The 25,688-nt window shown below is 34.1% G+C and overlaps 1 protein-coding gene across 1 annotated transcript in view; it reads right to left on the bottom strand.

The window, feature by feature from the left end:
- The window catches only part of CALCRL (calcitonin receptor like receptor), a 97,999-nt gene that overhangs the window by 7,840 nt on the left and 64,471 nt on the right, over nt 1-25,688 (bottom strand). Inside the window, exons 7-15 of the mRNA XM_029934277.1 lie at nt 24,658-24,768; nt 24,450-24,562; nt 22,877-22,968; nt 10,164-10,290; nt 7,240-7,393; nt 5,257-5,317; nt 5,103-5,169; nt 353-571; nt 165-206 (exon numbers count right to left, since the gene is read on the bottom strand). Of these exons, the coding sequence (XP_029790137.1) occupies nt 165-206; nt 353-571; nt 5,103-5,169; nt 5,257-5,317; nt 7,240-7,393; nt 10,164-10,290; nt 22,877-22,968; nt 24,450-24,562; nt 24,658-24,768 (986 nt within the window). The remainder of the gene's footprint in view (nt 1-164; nt 207-352; nt 572-5,102; nt 5,170-5,256; nt 5,318-7,239; nt 7,394-10,163; nt 10,291-22,876; nt 22,969-24,449; nt 24,563-24,657; nt 24,769-25,688) is intronic.

Here is a 25,688-nt window from a genome sequence, read left to right as displayed (position 1 = left end):
TGAGAGAAGAGTTACATCCACAAAAAGTGATTCTATGGTTCTTTTTCCTGATCTAAATGGAATGTGAAGTAGTTATTCATAGGGAATTTACAATTCTCTTTTTTTAAAGGAAAAGATATATTGCAAATATAAAATGATAAAAGGAATAAAAACGATCACCATACCTCTCCATTAAAGAAGCAGAAAATTGTAGAAACCAAAAGACCCTGTAAAAGAAAAATAGAATTTTCTGATTCCAAATGAAAAGATACATTATTTGTAACCAACTTACACAATCAAAACTAAAACCAAAGCCACATGCAGCTTAATACCAAATTTCACAAGCTGCCTTCCTGATTCAAGAGCACCCTACCTGATAATGCATAAGGATGTGCATGATGTAATCATATATCTCCTCCGCAATCCTTCCTTCAGGTCGCCATGGAAGCAGCACAAATTCAATGCCAAGTAATGGCACCAGGATAAGTGTGGCTCTGACAGCTTTCATGTAGAGACTGGATTCTGCTTGGTGAGTAACTCTTAACTTGGTGATGAGAACACGTACAATGTTTAATAGGAAAAACAGATTCACCTAAAAAAATAAAATGGCATAATGAAAATTATTTTATATTTAAGAGGCATTTTTGAAGGATCTTTGATTTGGTAAATCTTAGATTATTTTCTTTTTTTTAATGTTTATTTTTGAGAGAGAAGAAAGAACACAGGCAGGGGAGGGGCAGAAAGAGAGGGAGACAAAGAATCTGAAGCAGGCTGCAGGCTCTGAGCTGTCAGCACAGAGACTGATGTTGGGTTTGAACTCATAAACCGTGAGATCATGACCTGAGACCAAGTTGGAAGCTTAACTGACTGAATCACCCAGGAGCCCCAATCTTAGATTATTTTCAACATACAAGAATATTTTCTACTACAGAGAATACATGCCCAATATACTAATTTGTATTTCTACAATTGTGATTTATTAATTTAACAAGCACATCAACTTTAATGAACTTAGGCTTTAGAAAAATAAAATTATGGTGGTATTAGTGTAGAACACCTTCAGTTAAGGAATATCTGAGTGTTTTTCTCAATTCATTATCTTATATAATTTTTTTTGAATTTCACTGTGGCCCAAAAACTAAATGTTTTCAACATTTTCAGCTCAAAGGAAAGAATTGTTTATGACAAGGGCTAATTTTTTAAAAAGTGTCTCATCTGTATCACTGTCCATACTAGTGCATTCCAAATACAAATTATACCATAAAATAACTATTTTCATCTTTTTGTTTTCTCTTTCCTGTGTTTCTTTTTGTAGTAATAATCCTCATAACCCCCCAAATAGTATTGTAAGCTTCTTTATCGTTCTGAGGAGGCTGACCACACTCTAACCTGACTAATGTTCAACCTAGATAATCCTATAGATAAAAATAATTTTGGCATCCCACAGGGACTCTAATTACATATTTGCTGTATGTTAACAAGTTTCCCGAAAACAAAACATTCTTTTTGAAAGGGAGATATAAAACATCAAAAATATAGTATTGTATAACTAAATTACTCAGGAAATGGACAAGGTTCTGCTTTAATCTCTCTCTCTTTGTCTCTCTCTCTCTCTCTTTCATGTTGAATACCACTTTCTTATCTTCATCCAAGTCAATATTTTTTACACACTTGTCTATTTTTCTCTGTGCCCATATTTTATGCCTTCCATAGGATTAATGACATTAACTCCAGAAGAGCCCATTATGGCTCTTAAGCTATTATGCTACTATGTTCTCTTTCCTTTTTCTTCACTCTGTCTTCTAGCATCTGTGTTTTAATAACCAAAAACTTTTAAGCTATATACATACATACTTTATATCTGCATACTATAATAAATTGGATTAATAATGATAGCATCTCATTTAGTAAAGAAAACAATGAACAGATACATTTGCTGATTTAGGGCATGTGTTATGAAAATAACTGGGCATAAAAATATTCTACTACTATTCTTAGAAAATCTAATGGAACATATGCTCCAAAGATATACAGCTCACTACAATCCTGATGGAAACACATCTATGAAAAGTAACATGGGTTATAGACACAGGAATGTCTCTGCTAAAGACACAAGCAGAATAAGCCATTTCAACAGGTGTAAGAAGGAAACATGACAAATTAACCTGTCAGCTGTTATTCCACCCTTCTTATTATATTCCCTTCCTAAGCACTCATTGCTGTTTTAAAAGTTTTGATAAAATGGAAATCACTACCAGCCCATAGAGGAAAATCATAAGCTATAAAATCAGTTAGAAATGTTGCAATTTAGATGCCCGTTAAATGAAAATTTCTATCTGCAAAGGGTTTCTCCAAAATGGCAAATCTGATTTAAAATGTGAAACAGGAAACTAGAGTCACCCTACTTTATTTCCTGCAAATACTCCCATTTGTTTTGAATAAGAATAGAACAAGAATTTTAAATTTCAGGTGAACCAGATCTGAATCTCATCTATCTTAGCGCAGTTAAGGTAAAGAAAAGAAACTTGCTTAGACTCTAATACTCATAAAGATCACATAGCTTGTAGGCACAACAGGACATTTTCATATCAGGATACCACTCTAGGAAACAGTGTGCATCAGCCCTGTAGCTGTTGGAGGGCTCCTAGAAGCCATTCCCACATAGAACAGCCAGCAATCACTTAACTATGCACTGAACTGACTTAAATATCTCTCACTAAACACAAATTAAATGTATCCCCTCTCAGCTTCCCTTTGGCAGGATCTCAAAAGTGCTGTAAGCCACTTGAATTCCACCCTGCTCAAGGGGAAATGTGACAGGGGAAGTCCGACTGGAAAGAAACTGATTGAGGTTGAAATATTTTATTTATAAAAATTGTACTTAAGCATGTGACCATATAAACAATTGCTAAGGCCCCTCCCAAGACCTTGGAAGTGGCCAGAACCAGTGAGGAGCCCTCGAAATTAAACAGACAGAACAATTTATCCTGGTAGAAAAATAGGCTCCTGCTTTTTTCTTTTTTAAGCCAAGAAAATGGAAGAAAGTTTTATGCAAATAATGTAGATTTTCACTTCTTTTCTTACAGAGCAGATGAGTTCTGTGTGATATTTTGCCCTTACTGTACCATCTACTCTTCCAAAATTCCAAGGATTTTGTTAGCTGCGATTACACTTTTCATTTGCTAAGGTTCCTTTATTTATTTCCTGAGCCTCTCTGATTTAAACATTTGAATTACTTCTCCTCTGCGGAATCAGTCAGATCTCCTGTAATAACATTTTACCTTATATTTGTTCTGTCAGCTCCTGGGTGGCCCCAAAATGTGTCTTATTCTTTTGAACTCTCTTCAGAACAGAATCATAGTATCATGTAGAAATTACAGGAAACTTTTTAAAGCATTTTCTTTGGACAGTTGTTTTTGTTTTTGTTTGTACTGTAGATACTGGTTTAGCAGGATGCGTCTCATAAATTCTTACAATACCCTATAAGGTATCCATTCTTATTGTTCGCCAATCACAGAAGAGTCAACCAACTGAAATGTTAAATATAAAACAAAACCAGACAAAGCAAAACTTGCCCTGAGGTACCCAGCCAGATGTGCAGGACTAGGTTTCAGTGCTGGCTCTGTCAAAGAATACTAGGAGATCTCAAGGTGCAATTTAAACACAATGTGTCATGCATGTCCCCAGCGTGTGAAGGGCAGAAGGGAAGGAAATGCTTCTGCCTATGGAATTCTCACTAAAGTTTACATCGAACGTTTCCATAAGTGATATAATAAGTTCCGTGTGTTATTTTTGAACTGGCTGTCTTGTGTGGCCAGTGCAAATCAGAGGTTTGACATTTGTTATGTGCTTTATGCATGCCAGGCTAAGTACTTTATATGCAATACTCACTTAACTCTTTGTTAAAAGGATTTAAAAATCACTACTATAATGTTCTTTATTTTACCAATGAAGGACTTGAGACACAGTATAATTAGTTTAATTGCCTGAGGTCATACGGCAAGTCAAAGGTGAAAGAGGAGTTTAAGGTCAAGCCTTCAGATTCCCGAAGTTTCCCTCTTAACTGTGACATGCTTTTGAGAATGGCTTAAACAGTGTTCAAACATAATCACATGCTAAACTGCAGCTAGCAAATATAGTAAAATAATAGAAGAATATTGGTCAAAAAAAGCACTTGAAAACAGGATTAGGAAGCTCTGAATTTTGGCTGAGAAACATACCACCTTTATCTTTTTAAATATAATTGAAGATCATCTGTAATTACAGACTCAGAGACTGTAATTACATTCTGGTCTCTAATGCTCTATGGAAAAAAAGTATGTTAATCTGGATTAATTTCTTTCCCTATTGAAACAATGTAATAAAAGCACTGAATGTGACTTCTGTTTCACTGTAACCACACTTAAAATGTCCAATTGGTGTATTCATATTAAGTGATGATGATAATAATAATAAAACAATAGTTTAACCAATACTCCCTTTTTCCAAATTAAAATATTTTCTTTGTTGGAATATTACCCTTATTACCAGCACAGGTGTATGGGTTTTTCCCATTTGCCATTCCCACTCACAGGATCTACCCTCTGCCTTTTTCTGTTCTGCTCTGTGCCCCAGGAAACTCAGAGGCACCTCTAAAGATTGCATCATCATTCAGGCTTTCTTGCCCTCTGATATTTGCTGCATTTAGCCAGAACGAAGAACCAAGAAATCAGGGCATAGGAAGAGAGAAGTTTCGGTATCTCTTCCTCCTTCTTCTTCCCTACCAGGCTGTGGTTTCGGCAGTGACTGTGTTCTTCCACTCAGATTGAGACCTCCTGTTGGGCCACTGCTCCCAGCACCAGGCTACACCCAGTAAGACTGCTGGTTCCCCAGTGGGGTCTAGCCACCATTAACAGCTTCCCGCAGCAGATCCCAGGTGCCTGGTCATCCCTTGGGAATTAGCTCCTGTCCTCTCCCTGCCATCACTTCAAATACAACACCTTTATTAAACTTTCTTCAATTATACGCTGTGAACATATCAGTTATGTCCACCAAAATCCTGAAAGATACCACAGGCCAAATGATTCAGTAAATAAAATTGAAATATGAACAATGATGTAAAAAGGAAAAGTTTGATTACATACCAGTAAAGCAGCACAAATTGGACCATGGATAATATAGAGGAGATGGGTATCAGAACTGATCCAGCAGCTTGGGGAGAAAAAAACCAAGACAATTATGTTGAAGACTTTCATTTTACTTAGTTCCAATAGAAATCAGAAAGAGTGATTATCTTACTTGTCATTGTAATATAAGCTTCTCGCAACAGCGTGTATACAAGCAGGGATCAGTGGGAATCCTGAAAATATCAAATGAAAAGAAAATAAACAGGCAGTTTTCTTAAAACATATCATAAGATATGAAACTCAGAGAGACTCTTGAAACAAAAGAAAACTGGTCACTGTATGTTTATTGAGTAAATATTATAACGTATTAGGCATTTATATATTCAGGTGTGTGCGTGTGTGTGTTTTCTTCTAATAGAAGTCATTTTGAATCAGTGGACTTCAGAGCCTCAGTCCATAAATGTGCTGTCTAAGCCCCAAGGCTTAGAAGAATTCAATATATTTTCTTTTTTTAGGTTATATTTTCTTTTTATTTTGAGAGAGCGAGTGCACGTTGGGGAGAGATAGAGAGAGAGGTAGAGAGAATCCCAAGCAGGCTCCCTGCTCAGTCAACACATAGCCTGATGCAGGGCTCAAGTCCATGGCCCATGAGATCACGACGGGAACTGACACCAAAGTCGGACACTCAACCGATTAAGACACCCAGGAGCCCCAAGAATTTATATATATTTTCTATGGTATGGAATTGGCCAGTAGTTAGTAAATAGTCAAATGTGGGAAGAAGTTGAGACTGACCAAGTAAAGAAAAAGAGAATGATGGTTTGTATATTAGATATTTGCCTGTTTTTATCATTCTAAATCAGATTCTTCCAAAATGAAATGAGGAAATGTTTTGTAAAGGTAACCTTACTAAATATACTGAATATACTAAAGAGAGAGCAAGTGAGCAAGAGAGAGAGTGTGTGTGTGTGTGCATATGTGTGTATACCTCTATATTACAGTGTCTATTTGTTGTCTGACTGGAGAGATAGGTAGATTGATACATGATAGAGAATATAATTTCAATTATGTTTCTGGAAACTAGTCCAATTGAATTCATTTTCAGCATTATATATTTTGTATTTAAGTATGCTGGGGGCACCTAGGTGGCTCAGTCAGTTAAGCGTCTGACTCTTGTTTTTGGTTCTAGATGTGATCTTATGGTTTGTGAGTTCAAGCCGTGTGGCAGAGTCTGTACTGAAAGCACAGAGCCTGCTTGGGATTCTCTCTCTCCATCACTCTCTGCCTCTTCCCTGCGCTCTCTCTCTCTCTCTCTCTCTCAGGATAAATCAATAAAATAAAACAAATGTAACATAAAAACAATAAATAAATGAATAAAAATATGCCAGAAGCACAAACCACTAAATAGGCTATTAATACAGAGAACAAACCGATGATTGCCAGAGGGGAGGTAGGGCGAGTGCGTGGGCGATGGGGATTAAGGCGTGCACGTGTCATGATTAACACAGGGTGTACACAGCATTGTCGACCACTGTATGCACACCTGAAACTAACATAACACTGTATGTTAACTAACCAGATTTTTTTTAAAACTTCAAAATAAGAAGAAAAAGATAAGGAAATACGCTAAAAGTGTTTCATTATTTGCTTTGTGAATAATACCATGTCATGGGGTTGTGTGGAAAAACCTTTGTACGCCTCTATTCAATAACTGATCCCTCTACCCTTACGATAAAATGATATTTTTTTAAAAACAAGATTTTTCAGAGGGTAACTTCAAACTCCGTTAAGCGCAATGCCCTCATTTTGCACATAGGAAAAAGGAGATTCAGAACAAAACAAAGACTAGATCTCTAATTCATGATTCCAGTTCTATTGTGTTAGCCACTGCTTATTCAGCCAAGATACACATTGGAATATTAAGTAGAAAAAGTAAAAAGCAACAACATTGTATTATTGACCTGTGACTACTAAAAACAATGAGTCAGTGGTACTTTTTAAAAATAATTTCAATTTACAGCAATTAGCAAAGGTCAATCTTCTGATGTTGTTTAAGAATGATTAATAATAAGGAAAATTGTATTACAAAGGAACTCTGCATCTTCCAAGAGATTTCTTGAAAGGAGAGTCAGCACAAACGTGCAATGGCACTTACCCCAGCCAAGCAAGTAATACCACATCAAGTGCTGCTTCTCTGCAAACACAGCCACCACAATGAGTGTGTGTAGGTAAATGCCTTCACAAAGCATCCAAAAGTAGTTACAGCCCATCAGGTAAAGATGAATGAACTGAGATACTTTACAACTAATCTATGAGAGGAGAAAAAAGAAAGCAATCAATATTTATGAATTCACATGTAAAGCAATAATCTAATTTAACTTAGTTGTACAGAAACATGGAATTTTCTCTCTTCTACACAAGTTCTTAGGTGCTAATGGTTAAGACTGTAAAATTCCAGTCTTCATCCTCATCTGATGGTGCCTCTAAAGTTTTTAGCCTCTGACTCTAAAGATATATAATGGTATACATTCCAGGAAATGTATAAATTCCAAATTTATTATATTTAGTGGATGTGTATTTCCCAAATATACCTTTTCCTGAAAAGTGCCCAACAATTAAAAGTTTTGCATATTACTACTATCAATGGAATTACTTAGTAAATAATCATGTAATGAGCCCATATTTTATCTTATTCATATATCAGATTGAGGATTTCATGTAAGTTAAAAGAAGAAAAAATATGATTTCCTTCCTCTTTTCCTGAGATCTTCGCTTTCTATTCTCTATTCTTAAAGAGATAGGATGAGGAAGGTTTAAATACAGGCTAAATATGAAGAAGGAAGAAATTTATTATACTCCTTAGAAAGGAGAATAAATTTAAAGCTCTCCCAGAATTATATGCCCAATCATTCCCCTCAGCTCCTAATTTTCTGGTCAATAAATATTTAGTAGTACTTATTATTGTTGAAATAAATGTTTTTTTCACTAAAAAAGTGGGAAGTGAAATAAATGGCAAATAAATACTTGGTTATCATAGAATAGTAATTATAACATTTGCATATTAGGAGGTAGATATTTTTTATATATTGTTTTACTTAATCTTTAATTCTGTGTGGCACAATTTGTCACTAGGAACATATCTTACAGATAGAAAACTGAGAAGAGTTAAGTGATTTGCTAATATTCATATAATATCAATCCAGTCTACACCCTGAACACAAGTCTTGTAATTCTGATTTTGTTTTCATGACTATACACAATGCCTTCTACCTGAAGGACATTGATAAAACTTCATCTCCCATTAAAAACATTGGCAGAATGCATAACATTAAATTTTAAATAAAGTACTTGATGTCAAATATAACATTATATTAACAAAGTCTTCTCAGTAATCATCTGTAAGCCACTATGATAAAAAGAACTTAAAACATGCTTCACAAATGTATTTTATGAAGGGCATTACTGATATAAACAAACAATGAATTTTCCAAGAATATATGAAGAACAACTGTATTAGAGGTTGCAATTCGTGCATTAAATACAATATCCTCATATCTAAATGTAAGATTTGTCATCTCTTGCTCTGCAGCTTCATGACAAAACTCTTAATCTCTTTGCTCTAGAGGAATTCACTCTAAATTGATAGGCCATTGGTTAGTTTTTTATATTGCTAATTATGTCCCAGTGTGTTTCCCCACTCAGTGAAGTTAGAGTAGAACATAGACAAGGTGAAGCAAGCTAGATACTTATGTGCAAACAGTGCAAGGAATTTTAGGATTTTGGAAATTACCCCCATAACACATATAAAACACATAGGAGAGTGTTGTTTATTGATCCATTGAGTGAAAATTCTTTCCCTTCCCTGATTTCAGTAACTTAATAACTTAATCCTTAAAAAAGCACTTTATGTACACAATACATATATACTCCTCCACAAATCCATATGCAAAACTGTAGTATGGGTTCTACAAACATTATAAAAGCAAATGGTTTTAAATACTTGAATATATGTTTGTTATTTATGGAGATACTTTGATTTAAATATAGCTCACATAGACATACAGTTTACATAAAATATGCGCATTTGTATGAGTAAGTTTTAGTTTATGTTTCAAATATGACTTTTCTATTTTGACAGTCTCTTTGCTTATTTTTGTATATCTTTTGATACTCATCCTAAAAATTGTGTTTCCAGAAATAGACCCATAAATACAGAGAAGCTATGAATAAGTCATAGGAATGAACGGTATAGCATAGAAAATATAGTCAGTGGTATTGTAATAATGATGTACAGTGACAGATGGCAGCTACACTTATGGTGAGCACAGCATATAGAGCTGTTGAATCACTATGTTGTGCACCTAAAACTAATGTGACATTGTGTAGAAACTATACTTCAACAAAAATATTTTTAATGAAAAAACTTGTGCTTCCAAAGGGATTATAGAGATATTTATAAATATTTGTCTAGATAATGAGGACTTGGTAGAGTCCTTTAAAAATTTAATGCTAAGAAATTTAATGTATAATTCATTTTCCCCTGGTTTTATAAACTATTTAAAGTCAGCCTGATCCCAAATATGTAATAGGAATTTTTCTATTATCATGTCTTGTTTTTTCTAATCACACAGTTGTTTACTTAGATTGATTTTTAAAATTCAATTAAGTAAATGTTATGTGGTCACAAACTCCTATGTCCAACCAGCAGCAGGACCCTAGCCATAAAATTATATATATATCTATATATATATATAGATATAGATATATATATATACACACACACACATAATTAAATGAAAGAAATTTATTCCTCCTTTTGATATCAACCCTTATAACCCTGGAAAGATAGAGATATATTTACCTTTATAGATTGGAATATATATATATACACACACACACACACACACACACACACACACACACACACATATACATATTCTCTATATGCCAGACCCTATATTTACATATATTTATACACATTTACATATATCAAGATACCACCCACCCACACACCCACCATGTTCACATTTCTTTTCCTCTAACCTTTTGAACCTAAGGGTACAACCTCATTTTACTTACAGGATTTGTGGCCACTAAAGCCTGATTATTAGCCACTGCAGTGAGATGAATGATTGTTACAACAGAGTTACAAACAAAGGAGAAAAATAGATTTTTGTGCAAGGTTATCCTTTGGCAACTTAGGCTCCTAAAAGACAAGAGAAACCAGATATTTTATTTTTATTAATAATAGTTCAAGTGAGATACATTCACAATTCATAGTGGTTGCTCCAAATCTGGAAGAATTATTTTTTCTCCCCAAGATTCACTCATGATAAAATCTTAATTAGAGGAAATCTATAATGCCTTAAAACAAAGACAAATGAGTTGCTTCAGTACAGGTAGACATACATAGGAATAGGAAATTTGCCTATACAAGACCTCTACAGAAATTTATCCTATTATCTCTTAACATGATTAATATTTTAATTTATTCTGAAAAATATAAAAACTGAGATTCAGTGAAGTTTGATAATCAAAAAATCCTACAACTGATTTGAAAACTTCGGATCTCTCAGATTCTCACGCAGATAATGCTCCTTTCACTATACCACAAAGGATTTTCTGTCTATATAGCCTGTTTATGATTGTGGTTGTTCTGTTTATAGAGCATCTGTGTGGTGGTAGTGATTATGCAGACCAAGCATGAGAAAGACAGCACTGTATTCAGATTAGATAAACTGATAAAAATGTAGACATAGCAACCAATGAGATTTGTTCAGCTTTGTTGAATTTTTTTTCTAATTGGCCCAGCCCTGTATAGGACAGAAAAATATTACCACCTTTTACTGTAGACTCGCCTATGTAGAACAAAATTAAATAAATTTTAAGGAAAGTCATTATTAATTACAGGAAATGCCATTCTTTAGATTGTATCCACATCTACCTTACCAGATTGTCCACATATGACAGACTTCCTTATGCTCAAAGACAAACTCAAGTTCTGTCTCCTTCATGAAGCATTTATTGGAGGGCTTATTATGAGTAAAGTTTTAAACTAATAGAAAGGAATCCATCAGAAACTGAATATTTAATATCAAAACAAAACACTTATGTAGGAAGACATGAAGAAGGATTTCATTACAGAGACGTAAAAGTTAATCTTGTATTTTTACAAAATTATGCAACTAAATGGTCAATTTATATAATCCACCCTTTAGAACACAAACTAATGACTTCTACTTTCAAAACTTTAAGAAGATTTTAACTTAACTTAATTGTATCATTATATCAACTTATCCTAAAGAAACTGTGCCCAGTATATTGTAGTTAGGGTGGGATACCATGGTTTTCTACATTTGAAACTGCGAAGTTTAAACTATATTGTCTCTGAAGTTTCTTCCAGCTATAGATCTGTGACTATATATAGCTTTAGTATTTTAAAGGGTCTAGAAGTGAATTCAATCCAAACTTGTATTCGCTTACTTTGAATACATGCCTTCCACAAAAGTGGGTGCTATGTGGGAGGCTGTCAAAGTCTGCATGAATGAGGTGGCTCTTGGATTAATCATTGAGCATAAGACAGTCATATATGACAAGTATGTAAAATCCAACTGGAGCCCTTCAAAATGGAAACGGCTGAGAGCTGCTGGTGTTTTCCTATTGGAGAGTCCTTGATGTGACTTTGCAGTGCATGAGGTGGGGAGATGCAAACGGGGGTCAAATGACAGAGTATAGACGACAATCTATAGAAAGAAGAATCTTTGAGAGTTTTTTAACAGAAAAGGGGCATGACTGCTGTTACTATTTAAGTAAATTCGGGGCGCCTGGGTGGCTCAGTCTGTTGGGCCTCTGACTTCAACTCAGTTCATGATCTCGCGTTTTTGGGTTCGAGCCCTGTCGGGCTCTGTGCTAGCAGCTCAGAGCCTGGAGTGTGCTTCCAGTTCTGTGTCTCCCTCTCTCTCTGACCCTCCCCGCTCATGATCTGTCTCTCTCTGTCTCAAAAATAAATAAAACATCAAAAAAATAAATAAAATTAAAATTAAAAAATTAAAAATTCATAAAAAAAGTAAAGTCAATATTAATACAAAGATGGCTCTCTTTTGATAAAATGCCACATCAGTGACAAGTGTTTTATGTTTGCTGAGAATGAGGAAAATTAATGAGTGTGAGAAGAGGTCTAGTAAAGAGTATTCTTTTCAGGATCATTTGTTAAGTGTAGTTTATTTTTGTATTTATTTTTATTTTTATATTGTAATTGATCTCTCCTCTATGATGAGCATTATGAACATATAAAATATGTCCACATGGTCTTATTTTAAAATGCCTCCTTGAGCATATCCTATGTCTGTGGAATGCCAGCTATTTCTAGGGAAAAACTGCTCACCCACGTAAGTAAACACTTCATTTTCATAAAATAATTTGAATAACTCAGCTACCATCAAGGGAAAAATGAAATGTTTTCCTTAGCTGGGCTATTTTGCTGCTTTCTGCTGACTGCATTTATAGTTAGATCCATTGGTTAAGACATATATGTATATATAAACACAAAATTTCATAGTTTTAAAATTATGACCAAAATACTAGGAAGGGTTGTTTAGACAGAAAATAAGAAATGTTTGTAAAGAGTAAATTGGAATGAAGGAAAACAAACACTAAGGAAAGCTTTTAAAAATGACAATTTATGAAAGAAGAGACAAAAGATAAGCTAAGGGACATAAGATGAACAGCATTTATAACTGTTGGGATTTGTAATATTCACATGTGCAAAGATTAAAACTAAATCACATGAAATGGCAACTAAGTAGCTGAAGGCAATTTAAACTTTCTTTGTGTACGCTTAAACTTCCCTTTTCCCTCTATGATAGTGTGTTTCTCTGTTCCTCTCAGAATTCCCTCCTTTCTGATGACTCTGCTCCTACCTCAATCTCATTTGAAAGTTAATGACCTAAAAATGAGCTGCCTGCATCTATTCTCTTCTAATGATGTAGCTATTTTGAGTCTAAAAGCAAAAACAAAAAGAACAGTTTCTTACTCTCTTAATGATAAATAGGTATACTGCATTTCTCGCTTTTAGAACCAAAATAAAGCATATTATGGGCAACATTTTGAAATAATAGAATGAAATCCTAGTATAAATAAAATATTTAATATAAAAGCCAAATATTTAAGAGGATGCATGAAATCATTTCAATACAGAGACATAAAGCGTATTTTGAGTGTTTTACAAAATTATCTAAATAATATGGTCAACATAATCTACCATACAGAATTCAAGCCAAATACTTTGCTTTGTGAACCCTAATATCCAGTTTAGCTGTCCATATTGTTGTGTTAAACTGAACCACTGCAAAATAAATTCACTTTGTGTTGTGTAACTGTGTCCAACTATTTATAAGATTAGCCTATGGCTGTTGATGTAGTTTCTTCCGTTTCTTCCTTCAGGTTCTGTGCAACTTAAATGCAGACAGATCCTACCCACATATGCTCTCTATCAAGGTCTAGTGGTAAAAATGCTCAAATATTTCTAGTGATGCATATTGTTTTTCTCTAAACACATTCATTAACACGTGTAAGTACATCAGTACACATAAAATTAATTGGTAAATGAACACCAAAACACACACCCTTGGTAAGCACATTAGTTTGTTTAAATAACACTCAAAATATTCAGGTATTTTTTCAAATGCAACCTTTCACCTACACATTTTAAAATGCAACCAGTTTCACCTTCATATTTTAAAATGTGCTTCTTTCACTCAAAATATTAAAACAATTGTTTCATACACTTGGAGAATGTTTTACAGAACGCTCTCTGCTTTTTTCAAAATGTTATAATATCCCTTTTATTCTAGCATAGCCACAGAATAGAAAATGCAGTTTGTGGTTTGGATTGTTACCATTTCATATTTTTACATATAATTATTTTAGAATCTACTTTTTAACATTTATTTACTTATTTTGAGAGAGACAGAGAGAGAGAAATAGAGAGAGAGAGAGCTCAAGCAGCAGAGGGGTGGGGGGTGGGGCAGGGATGGAGAGAGAATCCCAACCAGGCTCTACAGTGGCAGCACTGAGCCTGACAAGAGGCATGATCTCACTAACCATGAGATTATGACCTGAGCCAAAATCAAGAGTTGGACGCTTAACTGACTGAGCCACCCAGGCACCCCAGAATCTATTTCAACATGCAATTTGACAAGCAGAGTGTTAGAGGCAGTTGATGTAAGTGTGTCAGCAAACCATTATACCACATGTGTAATCTAACTATGCCTCTCAGTTCTCTTTTGGAACAATTAGAAACAAGTAGCATCAAGTCAGTACACATATTTCAAAGTGGATTTCGAAACCTGGCCTGAGAATGAATCTGGACTGTGTTACCTACCAATATTATGATTTAGGGCAAGTTATTTAAAAACTCTTAATCCCTAGTTTCTGCATCTGTAATATAGGAATAACAGTGCTTCATAGGATTGGCTGAAAGGTGAAGTGAGGTAAATCATACCTAGTGTTTTTTAGCATAATATCTCACCCATGTTAAGTTAGCTATTTTTTAACATAGTTATCATGTGGCAGATTTGAATCGAGTTCTCTAATGGTTTTCTCTCACAAATATAAAATAGCGTCAAGTTTTAGTAACCTAAAGCTGCCCATGTTTTAAGTAATACAATGAATCAGCAAGTTGCCATCTCTTGTTACAAAGCAAAAAATAAAATAAAAATTAGCTTTATAAAGATAATTTCCATGTGCTGAAGGCCAAGAGACCAAGCGACCTGTTATCCCCCTAGGCCTTTCATCCTTCCCAGCGTTGCCTCCAAATGACCACTTTCATTATCATACATGCTCCAAGTATTATGCTGCCCCATATTCAAAGTTCTGCCACACTGTGAACAAAATATTTGCCTTTGTTTCTCATTTGGTTTTGACCTGAGATAGAAATTTCAAAACTACTTTCATTCAATACTAGTCCTGAGCAAAACTAGTAAGGGAAAGAGGAAATACAAGCAATATAAGGATAGCCCAGTCTACAAAGTACTGCTTTCTTATTCTAGTGTATCTAATTTAATTTCCTAATGGCTCAGCTCTTTTCCCAAGAAAACATTACCCATGTATGTGAAAGGAAACCTCAGGCCAATCTGCACACTGCCAAGAAACAGGCAGAAATCAATACATGTATTAAAAAGGAAAGTGGGGGTGCCTGGGTGACTCTGTTAAGTGTCCAAATTCGTCTCAGGATATGATCTCATGGATTGTGAGTTTGAGCCCTGCATCAAGCTTTGTGTGCTGACAGCACAGAGCCTGCTTCAAATTCTCTCTCTCTCTCTCTCTCTCTCCCCCTCTCTCTTTGCCCTCCCAGCCCCCCAAATAAATAAATAAACTTAAAAAATAAAGGAAAAGCAGTATGGTTATTTTTTGTATCCTGAAGGGAACCTTGAGTTGATGGATTCACCTAAATAAGTATGACACAAATCAGACATAGCCTTTGTCAAAGCTCTCTTTGGAGGCTGCTGATCCATTTAGTCAGATTAGAAAGAGCGGTAGTGTTTCAACCAACTTGCTCAAGAAAAGTCCTTCCGAGGGAGATGGTTGGTCTTCTCCATCAGGCTCCCTTCTCTTTTACCCCTGCCTGTCAAGGTTACTCAGTTAAGATAACATGGAAGTATGGGCTGCCTAAGGAACAGATGTGCACATTTGGTGTGGCCGAATGGCTTTCTCATGTGTGAGCTGCCCCGTGCAAGAGCTCTCCCTGCTCTGCCTATGGGCCGGGAACCAAGAGAAGAATCTGGCCGAGTGACTGTGATTCTTACACTTCCCCCAGAGACACTTTTAGAGATAAAATTCGCAATAATACCAGCCTTTTATTGAGCTTTAGAATATCCCAGACACAGAGATAAGTACTTCACATTTATTGTATGATTTAATACCCCCTCCAAAGTATCATTGTCCTTTAATAAAATTGAAATGAGTTGCTCCTGGTCGGATTCCGATTAAGTGATCTGTTGAATTTGAATGTTGAATTTTGAGGAAATAATAAGCTCTGTCTCTTTCAATATTCATTTAATCACTTATAACTATTTATTGATACAAGTAATATATTGTGCAATATTTCTAGATATTGAAGAAACAGTTGTGAATAGTATAGATGTTACTCAGGTGACAGTGGAGGGTAAATTCACGAATAAATTACATCACGTAATTCCTGGCAGTGTTATATTGTTTTAGAAATTAAAATAGGATTAAGAAATAGATAAAGACTGTGGCCAGGGTGAGGGGAGACTCAGAAATGAAACAGGAGAAGATAGGGGAGAAGAGCATTCCAAGGAGATTACGAGGTTACTCTGAGTAAAAGTGTTTAAGGGGCATGAAGGACAGTGTCAGTAAAGGCATAACACAAGGCTCCACATTGTGTTTTTTTCTGTTCTAAGATGAAGAATATTAAAGAGCATAATTTACTAAGTGATTTTGGATTCTGAAGCTCATACTCTTTTGTGTTACATTTCAGTGTTCTATTAGCAAATGTTAGCAGTATACTATCCAGTCATTTTTGGGTTTTGTTTTTCCTAACTGCTAAAAAGATGCTACACTTTAGAGGGCTTACTTTGGCTTTTTTTCTAATACATAGGCATATTCGTAGGTACAGTCTAGGAAAATAAACTATGCCTGCAAGAGTGGAAAACCAAATTGCATAATATATTATGACTTTAGGGGAGGAAGATGGTATATAGTTTATGTTCTGTATTTCAAATCATGAAGTTTTAACCCATTCAAATGACTATATAGTTTTTACATCAAGCAGCGAATTATTTATTTTCTTAAAATGATTTGTCATTCTATTTCCATAAAAATTTATTATGCTTAAATAGTACTTGCTTCAACTTGCTCAAGCAAAATTGATTAAATATACTTAGAAAGAAGTTACATATTTCTCAGAATTATTAACAGAAATATGTGATCTTTAACATTCAGTTATAACTCAAATAACAGATGTGATGTTTACAATAGTCCAAATTCTTTAATCCAGTTATTTACATTGTATTTCCATACCTGGGACTCCTCTCCATAAACCAATAATAGCAATTATATCATAGTGGAACTGGTTTTTGTTAGAGTAAATTTATTACTTCTTGTACTACTCTCTCCTTATCCAGCTCTGATACTCTAATGTGGAAATGCAATGCTTTTATTACGTAATTACAATGGACAAACCTAAAAAACTGTCCAACTAAGACCCACATTACGGAATAGGAATGTTTTCAGTACTCACCATGTTTAGTTTGAGGGAGGTGGATTTCAGCACATTGTCTGAAATTCACTAATTTGGAAATAGACTGCATATGATCTAATGAAAGTTCCATGAAAAACCGTGGCTAATTAACCAGTGTTCAGTGTCATGCTGAAGGAGGTCTGGGACCCATGCAGCAGAATAAACTATGTCTTAGAACCATGGTGCATAACAAGTTACAGTGAGCGAAATGTCTCAAAAAGTTGAGAGGGCAAGGATGATTCTGGATAGGCACTGAGAAGTATGTTATTCAGGGACCACTAGATGACTGTTCCTGAACTCAGCCAACTGTCAGACCACTGATGGGGCAGATTTGCCAGGTTTTAAGCAACTTATGTAAGTGAAAGTTCTAATTTGCCAAAACAAATACATCAGGCTACGGTTTGTAGAGTAAGACTTTTTCTCCTCTATGTTCCTATGCAGGATTTCTTTAAATAGTTAGCTTTGTTTAAAATTGAATTGAAGATTTAATCATGAACCGTTTTCAGGAGAAAGCTTATAGCTTAAAGAAGAAAATGATACTTTTTTCAAGAGATATATGAAGAAACTGGAAATCAGATAAGCATTCAAAATATTGATGGAACATACTCAGATATGATCTAAGGAAAAAAGGTGAGATTTGGCTCACTTGTCCTCAAGCGCATAAATATAAGCATTGAAGGATTATTTTATTAAGAAATCTTGGTCTATCAACTGGATAGATAGATCTTGCTACATTTTATTTAGGACCTCATCTTAACTACCTAGAAATCACATCATTGTCTATAGAGTACAAATGTGCAACTTGGCTTTGAAATTATTTGGAATCAGTGTCTGAAATGTCAGCAAAAATTAAGATGTCAAAGAAAAAAAAACCAACCACTTTTTTCCCCATACAAGTCAGTGTCATATGTGCTCTTTTATGTGCAAGAAAATAGAGCTCTTTATCTGGGTAAGGGCAAGATTTGCTATGCTCTCAAATTTTAAATTAATTAAAATATAATTTATAACTAAACCCGGTTAAGTTTATTTATTCATTTATTTAATCTAAAGGGTTGTGCTTTGTTTTTTCAAGGATCATTATGAGTCAGAGTCATTGCCTCTCAGGGCTTGGCAAATCCCAAAGCTCTGTCTCTCTCTTCCCCTCCCTTTCAGTTCCCTTTCTTTTTATCTCCCACTCTCACTCTTACCTTTAATTGGCTCTAATATAAAACTAAAGTATATCTGCTAAATAGTGTTTTGTGTTCTCTGTTTCTAATTTAAAGCATGTATGAGTGGTAGGCTTTTTCCTTTTTCTCTCTAAATAAAAAATAGCAAACAGCACCCTAAATCAACTTTTTGTTTGTTTCTTGGTTTTTATTAGGATGGGTCAGTACCTCTGAATTAACAAACAGAAAAACAATGTTACCTCTGCCAAAGACCAAGCAGAAATGACTGTAGCAGGAGGAACTGGGTTAAGAAGCAGAAAAGAAATATTGGTAGATTTTTCAATACACAATGGTTTTATATGAAACATCAACTCCTACAGGATGTTTCCAGGTTGGTGGGAAGAAAGCTAAACTTCCTAGTGCTCCTGACTATTTGAACATGTTTAACCATTCAAATCAGCATTTCCCGAGGTGGTTTTGACCTTCCTTCAACCTAGTCACAGAGAATCCTATACTGTTTTACACAGATTCTTCTACTGATTAGAATTTTAAGGAATTTTAATTTCTTTGTTGATGGAGACAACGAAGACCAGACAAACTCAAGGGACTTGTTGAAGGTCATAGATATGTCATGGGAAAGTCAGTCTTAAGAATAAGCTTCCAAGTCAGTTTATGCCTTTCATTTCTCAAAAATGTAGTAAGTGCCTACTATTAGCAAGGTTTTGTGCTAAACCCTGGAATGGGTTTTTAAAAAAATGCCGAGCTGATTTGTGCTCTCATGGAACTAACTTCATGATGTTTTTTCCAATACTTGTTGTTCAGTGGATAGTTGTAGATAGATAGTTTCAGTAGATAGTGTACAAGTTTCAAGTACAGAGTAAGCTAGATGGTATCTTGTGGGAATAAGGAGTTTACTTATTTTTGACTAATTTACTTAACCATATATACATATGGTTATCCTGATAGGATTATACTATTTTATTTATAAAATTCCCATTCATTGTTTACTTATTTTTCTACATGCACATAACAATTTCTTTATAAATGCCATACATTAAAAACTAAAAATTATGTTCTTTAATTTTGTTTTTAAAGTGCCCATATTGTTAAAATATACCTATCAGGGCTAAAAAATTATATAAAAATCTTTTATGGACTAGTAAGAAAGAGTGATAACTATGCCAATAATAGTGTTTCCAAATTAGACACTCCACCTAACACTGAATATATACTATCTCAGTCCTTATACTAAACCTATGATATAGATACCTATAGAGTTTGCATTTTAAAGATATGAAATTGAGGATTACAGAAATGAAAGAACTTGCTACATAGCGAGTGACAAAGGTGGGTTCTGAGACCAAAGGTGCCTGCTTAGAGAACATACTCTTAAGCACTCTTATGTAAGAAGGGATGTCTAGATATCTCAAAAAGTATTTAGAATGCTACACCTAGTCTTACTTGAAGAGGACTTTCATGTTTTATCTAAAGCCTAAAAATGTATAATAAGAAAAATCGATTTGTAGTTTTACTTCATTTCGTTTAAACTCTCCATTTTTAAAAGATAATTAAAGTCAAATTTACTAAGCCAAGTAGAAAGAACACAAATTGAAAGGAAGTCTGGATAACTTAATTAACTACTTAAAACTGTCTAATCTCTTCATTGGTTGTTGTTTACAAATTTCTACCTGTGAAAATTTTACCCATCATTTAACACTGGTTTCAGTGTGATTTATTGCCTCAGGAATCTTCTGATTCTATGAGTCACAATGAGTCTTTCCTTCCTCTGTCTTCCCATGGCTCTTTGTACCTCCAACAGTTTGTTTTTTGTTTGATTGCTTGTTTTGTTTTGTTTTGTTTTTGTTTTTTCACTTTGGATTAATATTAGATAGGGGTAATGTTTTGGAGCACTTTCGTGGGTTGGTCAGTTAAGTGGCCAACTTTTTTTGTTTGTTTGTTTTTGTTTTTAACATTTTTAGAAGCTTATTTATTTATTTTTGAGAGAGACAGACACAGCATGAATGGGGGAGGGGCAGAGAGAGATGGAGAGAGAAAATCCCAGACTCCTAGAGGTCAGTCAGCACAGAGCCGGATGCGGGGCTTGAACTCAAGAAACCCTGAGATCATGACCTGAGTTGAAACCAGGCATTGGAGGCTTAACCAGCTGAGCCACCCAGGTGCCCCTAGTTATATTTAAATTAATCTTTTCTATGAGTTGGTATGTTATGGTGTCGTAGAGATGTAATTTTTATGAACTAAAAATCTGAGTTCTAGGAGTACTGCATAAACTTAATGGCAATAAGTTGAATCATTTAGTTCCAAGAGCCAAGAGAGTAAGAATTTCAAATGTAGAATTTTTTTTTAACTTAAAAACATTTTTTAAATGTTTATTTATTTTTGAGAGAGAGAGACAGAGAACAAGCAGGAGAGAGGAGAGAGGAAGACACAGAATCTGAAGCAGGCTTCAGGCTCTGAGCTGTCAGCACAGAGACTGATGTGAGGCTCAAACCCACAAACTGAGATCATGACCTGAGCCGAAGTCGGATGCTTAACTGGCTGAGCCATTCAGGTGCCCCTCAAATGTAGTATTTTTAAATTGTAAGTATTTGTCTTTCGAATTAGTAGGATATGAACTATATTTTTGTGAAACTATTTAGTCATTTTATTATACTAAATGGAATTTGAATTCTTAATTTTATTTTGCATTTTAAATTTACTAAATATTAACCTGGATTTATTACCATATTTTACCAATAAGTTTGTTAGCATTCAATTGTCAATTAGCAACATTCAATTGTCAATTAGCATTCAATTGTCATTAGCAACATTTAATTGTCAATTATATTACTATGGACCAGAAGACTTTATTTAGAAATTGTCACTTTGGAAAATGGTTTATTTTCTATTTTTATAAGAGATATTTTTAATCTATTATATAATCATTATACAGTTTTTCCTACTCCAAAGATAGTATTTGTTTAAAAACTCTTGTGTAAGCTAAGAGTATATTTAAGAGTAAAGACATGAAGTTTTAATAAGCTATCTGTAAGCATCTAATACGACATAACTAATTGTAAAAGCATTGACTGAGAACTGGAAGTTGGTTTTCACATGAACCTTTTGGTAACTTGTTGCAAAATATAGTGTAGTAAATTTAATACTTTAGGAAGTATTTTTCATATTTTAGGATAAAAATTCCTTTCAACTGACTTAATTAATGCTCAGCTTTATTCAGAGTGGAGTTTTTTAAAGTCAGTTTCTAATCATGCCTAGATGATGTCATAAATCAAAAGTGCCATTAAAAAGTTTCTATGTAGACCTCAAAGTAACTAATCTTGAAGATTTTTAAGAAGGCGTAGTTTCCAAAAACAGCTGTACAGTTCTGATACAATCTCTAGATCCTGTGATTTTGAACCCATGAGAGACAATGGTTTTTGGTTGGTTTGTATAGTGTTCGATGCACTCTGAATATCTGATGTACTGTGGGCCAAAAGCTAGTACTCTGGTATATCCAGGTGCTTGATAATTTCCAGATATGGAAGATTGTGGTGTGCTACTACTCTAGCTTCTTCTGAAGTTACTAATGCTCCATTACAATTGTTGAAGGAGGAGGAGAAGGAGGAGGAGAAGGAGGAGAGGAAGAAGGGGGAGGAAGAAGAGAAAGATAATGACAATGGTGATGAAGCTACAGTGAAATACAGCTATCCACTCTTCATACTGTATTCTATAATTATGGGTGGTGATCAAGTGATGAACATCATGCTAATGCATAAAATACTGCATGAAAATCTTTATATTTCTTTCCTGTCAATTGAAAAAATCATTTGTTGTTTGGTTAAATCAAGAAATGAGAGTTGACTCTCCTTCCCAAAAAAGAAAGTAAATTTCAAGTAAAATTCAAAATACCATCTACCTATATTAATGATGACCCCCCCAGAACAAGGAAAAATAACCTAACCATAGTATATTTAGATTATTATTATTAGATAATATGTATTAAATCCCATTGCCATTATCTACACAAAATACCAGTTTCTATCATTGACACTAGCATTGACCTAGAAGTTGGAAATTCAGTTAAGAAGGTCTATAATATTTGACAGTTTCCAAAACAAATATAGATACATTTACATATTGATTTTGGCTCTCTTCTTACCACATGACTTCATACTTGGGCTTCAGGAATTTCATCAATCTCTGTTCTATATATTTTACAAAGGTAAGGTAAGATCAATACATTTCAAATTATTCTAAATGTCCAATTTATTTTAAACATTGTAAATCATCTATTCCTGTATTTTATTAGGGCATGACATGTACATGCACATGGTACTGCATTTACCAAAGGCAATTGATAAATTTAAAAATATTTTATATGTACTTACTTGAAATAAAAGAATATGCCAAGCGAGATAAGCAGTGATGCAATAGATAGTCCATGTCCAATAATAGTCAGGTAAAACAAATTCAATGCGGTCTATAATTGGTATGAATAAAAAAAAACAATTAAGATTCCTATTAATACTTTAATCCCACATGTGTATAAGCTCAAATCAATAGACTATATTTTTAAAAACATGTGTTCTACTTGCATTACCATTTAGCTTGCAAACCAATAGATACTTAAATACACCTGGAATAGAGTATCTGTGTAAATTTATCAAGTGAACTTAACATTTAAATTGTATGCCCTCTTGATGCAGAAAATTAGAAATCATATATTAAACGTAGGAAGGGATAATTTTATTGACTTAGGTTGTGTAATACATGAAACTAGCATTTTATGTTTTGAAGGACATTGAAAGTTTTTACTCTATCACTTTGTGCATGTTAAGTCACATGCTATTTAATTATTTTTGTTTATTTTACGAGACAGGTGCTTTAACCAGCTAAGCTATAAAGCCACCTTATTTTTTATTTTAGATAAATCTTTCTTTCCTACTGGGTTTTGCTTTTTCCTTTAACAAATTTGAAGCTTCAAAATTAATCTCAATATAGCAATTATTGGAGCCTCTAATCTATACAAATGTGGTTTTTCACATGGCTTGACTCTACTTCTTTGATTTTTTTATTTCTCTGTATTCTATCTATTTGTAATTTACCATTTTATTATATATTTTTATAATTGTCTTTAAACCCTTCTCTGAATAATCAAAGAATACATGATTTATAATTATAGTGATAGCTGACAGTTATCAAATGCTTACTATAGGTTCGTTAGTTTTCTAAGAGTTTTCCTTGTATTAAGTCAATCCTTATGAAAACCTTGAGGGTAGATTTAATGTTATCTTCATTTTATATACATGGAAACTGAGCCAGAGAGAGATTATAACTTGCACGAAGTCATATGGCCAGTAAGACTACGAACAGGAAATCAGATATCAGGACACATTTTCAATTACTGACAAATTGCTTCTATATTCACACCTGTGCAAATATATTCAGGCACTTTCTATCAAAACTTAATTGTTGTGACAAACTGTGACTAACTTTGACTTTAATGTATGGTGCTAAAAGTGGGAATATGAGTGACAGTAACCTAGCAGCCATTCAGAAGGACAGCCTTCTGTTGAGGGACAGAGCTGTGTACACTCTGCTGGATTTACCTTGTTTACTTGAGCACAATTCCTGAACTTAGTTCTAGAAATTCCAATACCAAGAAAATGTTCCCTTTTCTTCCACTTTTAAAATATGTTTTCTTTGAGAAATTTGAAACTCCAATACCAACGCATTGACTTGTAAATACACTGTAACCTAGCAGGATTGCTTCCTCAGTGTAATGACAGGATGAATAATTATTTCCACAAAGATTTTTCTCCATTGTTTTCCTCAAAGTATATTATAAAAAGGCTTTGCAATACAATAGAACACTAGCTAAATTTTCTCCAATACCATATTGGCAACTAACTTTATAAGGAGATCATGTAAGTTACATTTCAGTTCATAATTATTCCGTACCTTCACTTTCTCGTGTGTGTTAAGATTACACTGGGTATAATTTGTCCATGTCCTGTTGCTCTCTGGATGTCTAAACCAGTTTCCATCTTGGTCACAGATCTTTGTAACTTTTTCTTTAAAATTAAAAAGAAAAGAAGAAAGCAGTAATCTGGTTGATTTAGAGTTTATTTAATGTCAAGTGGATGTGTATATAAATTTATAGTTCTACCTGACGGATCAAAGTCCTGAAAGTAATCAGGGCAGTGCTGCATTGACTCGGTGCCTGCGGCAACATCATTCCAGCATAGCCACCCATCCCAGGTTCTGTTACAGTAAATTCCTTAAGAGAAGAATAAAAATCAGTGATTCCTAATCCCTGATGAAAACATGTCTTACTGGTAGGTTAATACTGACAAGAAGTATAGACTACCAACTGCAAATGAAGACCATATAAAATCCACAGCTGGTAAATTTTTCATCAAGTTATTATTGGAATTACTGCAAATTACATATCTATACAAGTACACTGAAAAGTTTAGCTTTAATGCCAATTCTAGTGGTGGCTACTTATTCAATAAATCAAGTGGTTTTTGATGTCCATAACCATATGGTTGTCCTTAACCACAAAGGTGGGAGTTACTTAGTGTCCCTATACTTAAAACTTTTTAAAAGTATGAGAATTTAGAAAATGTTTTACCTTAGAAACTGTGTTCTTACGGCAAGATTTTAGTATTTTCTGAAACAAACAAATCAACACTCCAACACTGCCTATTTCACAATATTGACCCTAACAGATATTCAGGCCTCTCTAAGCAAATTGTGGCACTTGCTTCCTTTGCTTTTCAAATGGAGTAGAATGTAAACAATCTTGTCTTTTCCTTTTAGCAAATTGAAAAGAAAGAACCTCTTACGTGAACAAATATAAGCTTTTCTAAAGAGATGGAGAAATAAAATGACCAATGTTCCAATGTTTTAATACTGTATAATCAAAGAAAATAATTTTTCACCTTGTTGGGCAAGCACTCATAGAAGTCTGAATGTTGCATGTTATGTTTATTATTTTTTTAAACAGATTTGTGCCACAATCTCAGACTCAATCTAACCTTCATAGAAGTAGAAAAGAAAATTCTATTGGCCTTGTAAATATAAGTAATTTAATTTAAAAAATTAACTTAGATCATGTCAGTTTTTTCTCCTGTGATTTTCAAACACTTATTTAAATAGTTTGCATTCATATATTACTAAATAAAATGCATTTTG

Source organism: Suricata suricatta, chromosome 3 (assembly GCF_006229205.1).
Source record: "Suricata suricatta isolate VVHF042 chromosome 3, meerkat_22Aug2017_6uvM2_HiC, whole genome shotgun sequence".
Lineage (NCBI taxonomy): Eukaryota > Metazoa > Chordata > Mammalia > Carnivora > Herpestidae > Suricata > Suricata suricatta.
This window is presented reverse-complemented; position numbering and strand designations above follow the sequence as displayed.